Source organism: Xenopus laevis, chromosome 5S, assembly GCF_017654675.1.
Source record: "Xenopus laevis strain J_2021 chromosome 5S, Xenopus_laevis_v10.1, whole genome shotgun sequence".
NCBI lineage: Eukaryota > Metazoa > Chordata > Amphibia > Anura > Pipidae > Xenopus > Xenopus laevis.
The window spans coordinates 78,067,161-78,080,444 of NC_054380.1; the positions used below are offsets into that span (position 1 = coordinate 78,067,161).

The following is a 13,284-nucleotide window of genomic DNA, read 5'->3' on the forward strand; positions in this document are numbered from 1 at the left end:
TTCTACACCAAGATAAAGATACTTTCTACTACCAAACTGCAAAGCTTTTCTAAACGTAGTGATTTTTACAACATTTCTGAAAAATGTTGCAGTTTGCCGCATTTATCGCACACAATGTTTTGCGTACATAGAAAAATCACTCTAAATATCGACGTCAGAGGTCTACTGAATAGTTTGATGCCCAATATGCATAGATTTACCAAAGTATGTGGTGTGTACGGGCCCCAAATGAAAAACGTGCATATGAATTTTCACGCTAGCCAACTAAGCTGCTGAAAAGAGAACCCTAACTGTGCGTTATGTGCCGTAAGACCCCCCAAACTGTAAAAAGACCCCCAGAAAACCATATATTTTTGGAAAGCATATATTCTGACGATCAAACTAAGTAAAATATATCTTTCTATACCAAAGCAACAAACAGCAAAACTATACTAAAGATACATAAGGAACAATAATGCAGTGATAAAATTGCAATAAAACCAAAAAAATTGTGCAGATTAATGAAATAACAAAATAACTGCTCCGACAGCGTAATTAGTGGCCAAAAGCGATTATCCAATAGTCACGCTGCAAAATAAAATGTGTATACATGTGTGTACACTTCCAAGAATTGTGTGACAGTGTATAAGTGTGTATATAAGTGTATATAAGTCCATATAAGTGTATAAAAGTGCATATAAGTGCATATTAGTGTAAAATGAAAAATGCAAAAAATAATTATTTTTTTTTACTAAAATATGTGTGTATGAGTGTATAAATGTAGGTAAGTGTAGGTAAGTGTATGTAAGTGTGTAAAATAAAGGGCGCTTACCGTTTCTGGGTGATCTGAGAGCTGGAGGAGTTCTTAGAAAAGCTATCTGCAGAGTCACAGCAAGCAGGAAGTGTGTGGGCGTCGCTGGAACATGAGGTAAGGAGTTGGAAGCAGTGCAGTAAGGCAGACACGCGATCTGATGTGTACGTGCTTGGCAGTTAAAGCCCTTGCCTGCCAGAACGAACGGTGTAAAGGGTTAAATCAACAATCATAGAAAACATAAAAAAATTATTACATAGACAAAATGTCAAACCCTTATTCAATACTTGTCAGTGAAATTTTGTGAAGACAGATTAATAACCAAATCTTCATATTTTACTCCTTATACAACGCTGTTCACTTCTTCCTTTTCTGTGTTCTCACATTTCTCATTTCCTTGTAATGACATAACGAAAGAATTGCCCACACCTGCCCATGAAGTAGCCTTTGAGTCAATTGTCCAATTACTTTTGAGCCCTGAAATGAAGTGATTGTGTTAAAAAAAAGCCTTTAGTTCCTCACATTTTAGCTGAAAGTTTGCCGTTTAACTGCATCTGAGTTGTTTTATTTAAATTTCATTGTGGTAATGTACAGAACCAAAATTAGAAAAAAGTTGTCTCTGTCCAAAGATATATGGGCCTAACTGTATTTGCTGTGTATAGATATGTGAAAAGAAATTATTTTTCAAGGTAAGATTAAATTATTTCATTTGCAGGTATGCAGCAGGAAAAAAATGAAGATGGTTTTAAATTTTTAATTTTTAACATTCAGAGGTTGTATATAAGTCAATGGGAGAGGTCCTTATCCTATTTTCTGTGGTCTGCACTGAAAGATGTTTTCTTGATTTTTTTATCAATAATAAAGGTCACATGGATTCTAATTTGGTCTCACTTTTTTAATTTAAATACTCAGAAAAATTTGGATTTTTATAAATAAGGCCCTCAATGTATTAAAGTGATAAGTACAGTATGTTGAGAAACGCCAGTATACAGTACATGAAGATCTTTATATTTTATATATTTCATTTGTACAGGTAACAGTGCCTGGAAATACAGTCTATTCAGTTCTTAGGAGCCTTCAGCCTGACACATCATATACAGTATCTGTTGTCCCTGTCTATTCTGAAGGAGAAGGAGGTCGTATGTCAGAAACAGGAAGGACTTGTAAGTATTGCTGGCAAATTTAATGTTGTAATTTTTCAAGGTTAGTTCAATTATTAATGCAGATATTTCTAAATATTTAATTTGTAGGTATAACCAAATCTGGAAGCATGTTTTTATGTTAGTTACTGTACTACTAGTTAGTTGGCTGCAATAATTAATTCATTATCTTGAAAGAATCTTACTGTGCTTTTCCCCTCTTTTTTGGTGATCTTTTCCTATTTATGTAAATCAACCAAGCCATTATAGACTGAGCTGACCAGGTTGGTAGACTTGGAATCTAGGGTGGTGGCTTTTGTAACTGACAGAATGAATTTTTGCCTTCTCCTTGTAAACTGTTCTTTCCCTCTTTCATGCAGCCACATCACCATCTCTGCTTTTTTATTGTATGCTTGGTTATTATTATTATTATTAAAAGACTAAGTTTATGTAATAAAAGTTACAAAGCTTGCTTCAGGTATGGTCACCTATAGCATTCAATTAGCTTTTAGTATTTACTGGCGACCTATTTAAAAGCAAATATGTAATTGTATGACATAAGCTATTATAACTCATGCTATGCATGAGTTGGGAGTTGCATGTTGGGATCTGGCTATACAGGTATGGGATCTGTTGTCCGGAAACCCGTTATAGAAGGACCATCTCCCATTCATCCATTTTATCTAAATAATCCAAATTTTTTTTTTTTCCTTTTTCTGTGTAATAATCAAACAGTGCCTTGTACTTGATCCAAACTTAGATATAAGTAATCATAATTGAAAGCAAAACAGCTTATTTGGTTTATTTAGTGTTTACATGATTTTCTAGTAGACATAAGGTATAATGATCCAAATTATCCAGAAAACCCCAGGTCTCTAGCATTCTGGATAACAGGTCTCATACCTGAACCACATATAATATGTTATACATTAAGAGGACAATTTATTATCACTCATTCATTTTATAGAGTAGTAATGAAGTTTAGTAAAACATTACTGGTACATTTGGATTTTATTTTCTCCTTTGGAATGAATTGTCTCACCTCAGGAAAATAATTGTATGAATTGATGTTCCTTGAATACAGTTTGAATTGGGGAGTAAAGATTCCACCCCACTCGAAAGTCAACGCATTGACACATACTGTATGCTGTATCAATTTGATAAATGTTTCACTTTGTTTAAAACTCTGTATCTGCCAGGTCGGTCTATAATAAATATACCATCATACTTTTGTTAGGTATGAGCTTGAGTTTCACAGTGCAGCTATGTGTTCTGCCATAGTTATTTTTAGATAGATATAGATTTATGGCAAAAGTGCCGTTACCACAGCACTTTTGTTTCATTCCACACAAAAATAATGTAGGCAGAGTAGGTGTTATGTCAGTAAATCGATAAGAGAACAGAATACTAAGCATGTCAAGTGGATATTTGGAAATGAACACAGTTATGATACCTAATAAGAAACATGACAGGTTTTGGAGAAAAGAGTACAGTATATACATTATAGTGTAAATACTCTTTCTTAATGATGCAGTTGTCATCGTCACAAGAGGAAAGCTTTGTGAAATTGTCAGTTGAGCAAGTAGTCAGCATAATTCATAGAAAATGCTCTAATATGGTGCAGGTTCTCCAGTGGGTACTGGAAAACTTCAAAGCAGAAAATATTGAAACAGCACCATGTCGCTTTTCAAATTAAAATGCATTTATTGTATTTTATGGGGAACTGAAGCAAATTTTCAGGCCCAAATTGACCCTTTATCAAGCTTGAAAATTGGCCAGATTGAGACTGAAACCTTGCTGCAATTTCCCAAAAATGTCAGTAACAGCATTTTAATTTCATAAGCAACATGGTGCTGTTTCAATATGTTCTGCTGTCAAAATAACAACGGTTGATTGTGAAAAATGATCCGTCAAGTTTCAAGTTTTGCTAAAATTAATAAAGGACCTGTTTGCCACTAAAGGGAAAATAAATCCTTCTGGAAATGGCACCTGGGCCCGATCCCTCACATGTAAATTATGAAATACTTTTAGTGGCTTCCTATTTTCTTAGTTCCTAAAAAGGCATTCATCCATGTCTTATAGTTATTTTTGTACCTGCCAGTATAATTGCTTTAGGGAGAGAATTCCACAACTTCACTCTTCTCACTTCACATAAAAGCCTTAAAATAAAACCTACATATATTATATTTCTAATGCAGAGGAAAACAGCTTGAGGGATAACTACATTTGACATTCTCGGATATTGCTATGGAACAATTCTGGCTGTATCTGTAGCATATACAATATATTAAATACTATTGCTTATTTTTAACATTAGAAAGACTTCATTAAGTATAGAGAGAGGTTTTGCTATAAAGGACTTTACAAAACATTGGCTCTCTGTTTGGAATGCAGTTGTTACATTCTTAGGAATCTGGTATGTTAATTGAGTGCCTTTAATTTAAGTTGGGATTCAAACAATTTAGTTCTCCATGTATAGTAACAAGACAAATGGAAACTGACGACATTTTGGACAAATCAAACAACAGTGGATGCACAAACCAAAATGACCTATATATAGCCTTAGAAACTATTGCCATTAAAATACAAAAAATGGATTATAAACACCACTGGACTGTATTGTACTGCTCTTAGATTAACATACAACAGAAACCTTGTAAGCCAGTGCTAAAACATGGTAGAACTGTGGAACAAGTTTGATCTACAGATGGAACAGAGTCTACCTACAGTAACAGTTAAAACTCTCATAGATACCATCTCCAATGTAATATTTTAATAAGGCTTCAGCTGAGCTTTTTATGGAATTTCAACATCAAAATTGCAGGTAAATCAAAAAATATTTGTTAAACAGAATCACTTTAAATCCATACTCTTTAAACAGCAACAGTGAATTAGGGGAGTATCACCATTCAGGCCATTTTGTCTACTAACAACAATAAATGCCGGTTACTAGTACATTTTAGCATTTACATTAGCAAATGCTCTGCATTATTTTAAAGTGGTAGACAGATAAAATTATTTTTTTAGACTGCAGTGGAGCAAGGCTTTTCAGATTTGTTTGTTTATGAAGACATTTGGTTGTTTAGCTATTGGCTTCTGTCTTTCTGCGCAGGAGCAACATAACTTTAGTTGCATTAGGTCAGGTTTATATGGTTTATAATAAATTGTCCACCCCCAAAAACTGTATAGCGTCTTTGTAAATCATTATTCACTTTTCTCCCAATTTAGTGGTGCGGGGAACAGCACGAAATATTCAAGTATACAATCCCACAACAAACACTCTGAATGTTCGCTGGGAGCCTGCTCCTGGAATGGTCCAGCAGTATAAAGTCAACTATGCTCCACTTCTTGGAACACGGCCTACTGAGTTTGTGAGTCATTTTTCTGTGGGATTATAAACATCCATGTGGTATGCATAGGGCTGGGTAGATACATTCTTTTGTTTGGATTGCGTGTGAGTAATTTGGAGGTTTTGTTAATTTACTATACATTTTTCACTGTCTCTAATGTGGTAATTAATGTTTTTGTAGAATTCATTGTGGTCTTGTATACAGTTATCAGATATTTCAATGCTATGAAGTTCTGCATTTAATTTCCTGTTATGAGACATTCGTCTAAAGTCTGGGGTTGTGTACAAGAAAAAAATAACATAATTCCCTTGGCCATTTGTAGGTTGTAATTCCTGGCACTACCCACAATGTGCTACTGGAGCAACTTACTCCTGACACACCATACTCTGTGAATGTTGTGGCTCTATATGCAGATGGTGAGGGGGATCCTAGTAATGGTGAAGGAAAAACATGTAAGTTTATCCACTATCCATTTCTATGATATTGCATTGTCTAACTTTAACCTACACAGGTATGCTTTTTCTCCAGCCTTCCTCAGTCTTAACAAAAGATATTTGTGTAATAAACAATCCTTTTTTTTTTTTTTGGGCATGATAAAATGCATAAATGGAATAAAAATATGTATTCTGCAGTAATGTTAATTACACAGTTTATTACATACTGCCCTTTATTTGTGAGTTGCACACTTTTCATCTATTTAGTGCATAACTGTTTTTTCATTAAGATGTGTATTTACTGTGTAATAAATGTTAAATGATGCAATTTTTTTTCCATCGTCAGTTGTCAAAACACATTTAGAAAGTATATATTTAATGTGTGCAAAGGAAATTATTCCTGCAGCGAAAAAATTGTTTACATTGCTAATTTCCCCCTGACTGCTAAGATTTTTGGAGAATGCTGCCATATTTCTTTTGTATGAGTGATTTCTATCTTGTATGAGCACATACTCTTCCCTATCATTTTGCACTCCTGGGCACCAGTGAATTAAATGTATGACACATGATTCTTATTCATTCATTTTACATGGATATACTGTAGGTCTTTGCTACACATTCCTAATTTAGAAGCCCATAATCATAAGATACTGTATGTCATTTATTACTATGTTATTGAAGTTTTAAAGTGATGATGCACACTCTTTTTCTGATGGGAAGTTCTGGGAGAAAAAACTGGAATGCTGGATTGTGGAGAGTGTTTGCCTGTTGTTGCTAATAGACTGATACCTGGTTGAAACAGAAATACTATATAGGAATGTTTGGCGGTACTAAAAATGTCAAACCAAGTTTTCCTATGGTGTAATACTTAGCATATAATGTAGATATATTCTATATATGACTGCTTAGTAACGGACAGCTCTGTAGTGGCATTAAAACAGTAAAATAGTAAAAAAGGGCTTGTAATTTCATATTCTGCTCCTGTTTTTTTGTGCACTTAAACTGTGATAATGAATGGTTGCAGTATTGAAGTTCTGACTTGGTACACAGTTTGGTTCTCTTTTGGATCTACTAATGACTAGTAATACACACCTGCAGTAAACCATGCCAACCAATAAGATGTTTGCTTTCTAATGGGTGACTAGTAAGTGTTACTTGCTGATTCGCTTCTATATTAATGCAGCTGAGCAAACATCATCCATTCATTTATAAACATGGATAATTTACAAATTACAACTGGGCAGTTATTCATAGAAACCAATTAGTGATTGGCTTTTTTTCAGCCAGCTGCAGGTAGAACAACATAAGCAAACATCTGATTGACTGCCATGGGTTACTGCCCAGGTTCAAATTGCCCAGTGTCCCCTAGTTATAATACACAACCTCATACATTTTTAGACTTCGGAACTTTGGCATTATATGGGAATCTGTAGAAAAACCTTTTCCCAGGGTTACACACAAGGCTAATTAAGGGGTTATTTATCAAAATCTGAATTTTTCTGATTTTTTAAATAAAAAAAAGTCCTACCAAACTGGAATCTATGATTTGCCCTTATTTATTGATAAAAAACTTGAAAAAATTGGATTGAGAAAAAACGGATTGTTTTTCTGATTACAAAACCTTTTTCTAGTTTGACACCTGAAAACGCAGAACATTTTGTGAGGGTTAAAACATCTTTAAATGGTGACATCTGCCACCGTTCGGCAGGTTTTAGATTGAGTATTTTTGGATTCGGGCTTGGAATAGATTCAGGGCATAATAAATTGCAAAAAAATAGCTTTTGGCGTCAAGATGGACGCCGCAAAAAATCTTGCTTATTAAATAACCCCCTAAATGTCCTTATTATGCTACTTTGTAAGCAGGGAAAGGTGTAGCAAAGTAAAATCATTATGGTTCACTAAAATGTCAGTATTAAGGTTGGTAAGAAAAACGTGCATTTAGAGCATTCAAGTTATCTATAACTGTCCTATATAATATATTTATCAAACTTTCCTTTATTCTATATTAATAAACTGTCATATATACTATATTAATATGAGCAATACATACAGGTATTATATTAATATACGAGTCCTCATACAAAATTAGTGCAAACTTTTTGCAACTGCTGTAGTGCAAACAACTCTATAAAATGTGTGATTTGTCTGTATTTCTCAAATTCTGCAATAAATGTTGAAAGTGTAATTGAGGTTTTGGAGAAAGGAAATATTTCTGCAAGCATACTTTAATCCTCTAGTACTTTTTGCTGGGTTCAGTATAAAAGATTTGAAGCCACATGTCTAGGTAAACTGCTGGCTGGCACTGTTTTTAACATTGCTGGGCACCAAATTAAATTTAACAATAATTTAGAGTCTACTGCACTGGTAATTTACTATTCTTCAGTGCTCATGTGGCACCTGAATGGAAAGTTCAGCTCTGTATTACATTAGAATGTTCCTTTCTTTTGCTGACTGCTTTGCAAATCCCTCCAGCAACTCTGGAGCCAAATACTTGTGGTTACCCTCTTTCCACATTTTGTACTGTGGTAGGTTTATTCCGTAATAATATGTCATTATGTGCTCGTTGGCAACGTTCAATTATGAAGGCTCTGTAAAGTAACTAGACACCATGAGCGTGTTTGGAGATGCCTAATATTTTCATTATTATCTTCTTATCTTATTTATAAATCTAAGATATTGCTGTGTTTCATTTATTTTAGTACCTCGCAGTGGCCCAAAAAATATTCGTGTTTTTGGAGAGACCACTAACAGTCTTTCTGTGAACTGGGATCATGCTGATGGACCTGTCCAACAATACAGAATCATCTATTCACCAACTGTTGGTGATCCCATTGATGAATATGTAAGTTGTTTGATGATTTAAAAATATATATATATATAAATATATAAACTATATATCACAAGTAGCTAAAATTATTCAATATTTCTCTAAGCCCTAGGAGATACACACATATAATTTGACGACCTGACCTGATAATTTGAAATTACAGCAATTAAGAGATGAACTGTTAAAGAGATGCCATATAAAGAAACTGTTCTCACTCATGTTCCAAAAAATGCAAGACTTTCGCAAGCACAAGTATTTCGACACATGTCCAAGCCATACATTTTGTCAAACCACTTTTATCCATATGTTACCATTTTGTGGAAAAATGTGCTTTCTGTTGAAAAGACAAGCATTCCACATGCAGCAGTATGAGTGTTAAACAGATGTACCAAGAATCATCACTTTGCAGAATGTCTTCCCTCAAACAATTGCAGTCCTTTCATTTGTGTATATAGCAGAACATTATTTCTATACAAATTAACCTATCTTGTCTGATTCCTGACACTTTGGGGCAGATTTACTAAAGGGTGAATTGGCCATCACTAGCGAAAATTTGCCAGAAATCCCATCTGCAGGCTCACCACCAATTTACTAACAGGTGTAGAGGACAATTCGCTAGTGAAAGAGACCGTCGCTATTGTAGTTCTGCGCCCTATTACCAGGCAAATTTTTTGCTCAGATAAACGATCGTTACTCCACAAATTCACTAAGGTGCGAATTTTACAGAACATTACCTCTTTCGCAGTATTTCCTTCGCCACCTTAGACCTGGCGAACTGATAAGATGAAGCTACATCCTTCTCAATCTTATGTCAGTGACATCATATCATGTATGCCGGAAAGTCATAAAAGTTCTAAATAATGCTGGTGTATTTCATATTTTAAAGCAGGATTACCTTCAAAAGTTCTAACTATTAAAGATTTCTGTGTTAACAATTTTTTAACCAATTTAAGGGGCATGCTACATTTGTTTTAGGGTGGGCTCATGTCTATGGCATTAGAGGATCTCTTAAGTCTTTATTTTGCTTCCTTGGATATTCGTAATAATAAATGGGCACTTCAAGCATTTGCACCAACATCTCTCATAAAGACATATATATGTATGACCTATATGTACCCGCCCTATTCAAATTGACCCGAGTACTTTTGAATCGCAAGTGAAAGGTCGCTATGGAATGCTCGTGCTCACATATTAACGCTAGCAAAACTTTGCCAGCGTTCGGCTGCTGACGAAGTGATGCAAAGTGTGGCGGATCGTTCTCTGGCGAAAGTTCGCCCATTAGTGAATTTGCTGCAATGTCTTTTTCCAACACACAGGTTAATTCTATGAAGTTGGTCCTAACTTTTCTACTGTAACAACCTTTATTCTTATGGTCAGATTTGCCACTAGATGTCGGAACATGCTGGTTGCCAATTGCTAACATTCAGTCACAAAAGCATTAGTAGTTTGGGCATTGGTGTTGAATAATCAGCCCAGCCCAGCCCTAGCCCAGGCATAAAAAGCAGCCACAACCCATTATATACCCCTTAACTAAACATTACATTGTACATCACAAATCATACGGTTAATTTACTAAAAAAAAGCTGCCAAAATCAACCAATCGAAAATTAGCTTTGAACAGTCTACTACATATGTTGTTCAGTACAGGAGACCATGCTTATGTTGAAGCCTCTCTTCCCCTTTTAGTATAATTATTTCTGCCTTGTAGTGTGTTTTTGATACAATTTCAGCTATTCACTACATTCTTTATTTTACTCTATATCCACTAGCATAAATCTTTTAGTTTGGCTTCAGCAGACTATTCACTTCCCTCTGTACATCTGTTTCTTTCTCTAATTGACTTGTGCTATATCCTTTCACAGGTCCTGGTCAGCATCTTTATAATACACTCTTCTGTTTATAAGTGCTATTACTTACTGCAGCTGCACCTTGGCAGGAACAGCTTACTACTCCGGTTCTGACTGATCAGTTTAGTACCACAGCTGGGAATTTAAGACCAGGAGGGAGCTGGAGGGTATCAAGAACAGTTTGGTTGAAAATAATTGCAATGGACAGAAGGTTTCCAGTAAAGAGTAGACCGGGTCAGAACGGATAATATTGTAAAATGGAACAAGCATGACACAGAGGAAAAAAAATCAGACTAGAAAATACAAACTTGGTCTTGACAGAATCCAGGTTCACTATGCATGGAAAAGTTTGAAAGCACTAGGACAAGGCTGGGCAGATTGGTTGGAAATAATCAAGAGTCAAAGTGAGTTCGAGGTAATTTTCGAAGTAAAAAAAATTCGAAATTTGAAGTAATTTTTTGGATACTTTGACCATCGAATAGGCTACTACGACTTCGACTTCGAATTCGATTCGAAGTAAAACACTTTGACTATTCGACTATTCAACCATTCGATAATCGAAATACTGTCTCTTTAAAAAAACTTCGACTCCAATACTTCACCAACTTAAACCTGCCGAAGTGCTGTGTTAGCCTACGGGGACCTTCTAAAGCATTTTTCTAATTTTTTTTGTAGTAAAATCTTTTGATCGATCGTTGAAATCCTTTGAATTGTTTGATTCGAAGGATTTAATTGTTTTTCTTTGACTGCAGGATAGCCAAATTAGATGAAAAAAACTTCAATTCGATGGTCGAATTTCTAAGTATTTTTAACTTCGAAATTCGACCCTTGATAAATCTGCCCCTAGGTGTCATCATGTAGAACACAAAGTAAAGTAGACCTCTAAAGCAAGAAAGACAAAGATTTGTGGGGTAAAGGAGGAAACCATAGCAACATCTAGAAAGACCCTTATAGATGGCACATTCAGGATGGCAAATCATGACAAGTATTAGATGATGGCAGGAAAGATGCAACTCTTGTACCCATGATGACATATTACCCAGTACCAATAACATGTAGGCAGATAGTACAGCTATTATGCAATGTTAACTGTAAACTGATATAATACTGGTGGTTAAAAAGCTCTTCCTATTACAACTCTTTCAGACAACTGTACCTGGTAGGAGAAATAATGTGGTACTGCAGCCCCTTTTGCCTGACACTCCGTATAAAATCACCGTGGTGGCAGTTTATGCTGATGGCGATGGAGGACAACTGACAGGAAACGGAAGGACAGGTAATATGTTTATTCTGTTGCATGCTATCATGTATGGTACAACATGCTGGATGTATTAAAACTTATTTCCTGTTATTGGATGATTGAAAATGGAGCACAGATGCAGATATTAAACATATGAGAGTCCTTTTTTTCTTTAGATGTGTGTCCTGCAATACAGTGATGCCTTCCCAGAATGAAGATATTAAATACAGATGCTCTTAGCAGATAAAAGAAACACGTGCTTAAGGTCTAGCCATGCTTTGCAATGACGTCCAAAACCATTCTCTTTGTCAATTAATACTTTTCAGTCTTGAAAATACTGGCTTTCATGTCACATTTTATTTTACATTGGAGGGGTTAGCATCAGAGTTAACCTTTACGGCTTAAAACCATATGTCATTTGGCAATGTTTCATATATCTTTATAATATATATTTATGTATATTTTTTTTATTAGTGGGTTTGATTGCACCACGAAACCTTCAAGTATCCGATGAATGGTATACAAGATTTAGGGTTTCCTGGGATAGAATACCAACTCCTGTTCTTGGCTACAAGCTGGTTTATCAGCCACATGGTAAATATATATATATTTTCAGCAGTGACATTATATTGTCGAACTTCCTGTATAACTTTATTTTATATGTTCCTTTAGCTAATGGGAATGCATGATTATTTTTCTCCAGCTCCTTATTTTCTGTCTCTGCATATAAATTCTAGTTGCTGTATCTGTTTATGATTTTTTTTAATGTATCGGTCACCTATTCATAGATTTAGCTCATTTCTTTCCCCATGCAGTAGGTATAATTGCACACTAACCAGTTCATCATTTAGTAGTGGGTCCCACATGACCTTTTGCTTTAGATGCTATGCTTTTTAAAAAAACATTTGTCTTATTTAATAAGACATGATTACAACATATGTTTTAACTTGCCTGCTGTTTTATGTTGCAATATAGCAACTGCTAGTGCACCTCCATTCATATTGTGAAGCCCAATGTAGCCCTAATGCCTTGCAGAAGTACAGGGTTATTCTATGTACTGGAATTCTAACTTACACAATTTTCCCTCAATAACATCCCCACTGGCTCCATTTTAATTTGATTATGGAATAAAACTGTCAGGAGTCCAGTAGTTTCTTGTAAAACATTTTTTGCTACTGATTGGCTTACTGGCTATAGCCATCCTAATTTTCTTGATTTAGTGCCATCAGCCTACAAGAAACTTGTCTGAAATATCAGACAGGGTGCATAGTTTTACACCATCAAGGGAATTGCCATTGAGAAACACCAGTAATGAAAAAAGGGGAGGAGCAACAATAATAAACCACATTAATATACATGCATCATTTGTTTGCATGGTCTTTTAAATATAGATCATCAAGTTAAATGCAAGAATACTACTTAGAAACATAGTAGTATTGTATACCAATAGTCATAACTGTTAAATTGTATGAATGAATGACAATTGAACAAGTGAGTTTTGAATAATTGCAAAAATTTGAAAGGTACATGAAATGTAACTAAACATTACATTATGGTTGTTTCAATTGAAAAATGTATCTTTATTATCTTCCATCTGTAAGTGGGGGGGGGGTGATTTATTGTGTATGCATTTCTAAATATTTATTGACATTCCAAT

The 13,284-nt window shown here is 34.9% G+C and overlaps 1 protein-coding gene across 3 annotated transcripts in view; it reads left to right on the forward strand.

Annotated features, from left to right (window-relative positions):
* col12a1.S (collagen, type XII, alpha 1 S homeolog) overlaps positions 1-13,284 on the forward strand; it is a 140,343-nt gene that overhangs the window by 78,131 nt on the left and 48,928 nt on the right. For all 3 annotated transcript variants that reach the window (XM_041564671.1, XM_041564672.1, XM_041564673.1), the window contains 6 exons: positions 1,824-1,953; positions 5,158-5,300; positions 5,602-5,731; positions 8,413-8,555; positions 11,534-11,663; positions 12,102-12,221. In XM_041564671.1, the coding sequence (XP_041420605.1) occupies positions 1,824-1,953; positions 5,158-5,300; positions 5,602-5,731; positions 8,413-8,555; positions 11,534-11,663; positions 12,102-12,221 (796 nt within the window). The remainder of the gene's footprint in view (positions 1-1,823; positions 1,954-5,157; positions 5,301-5,601; positions 5,732-8,412; positions 8,556-11,533; positions 11,664-12,101; positions 12,222-13,284) is intronic.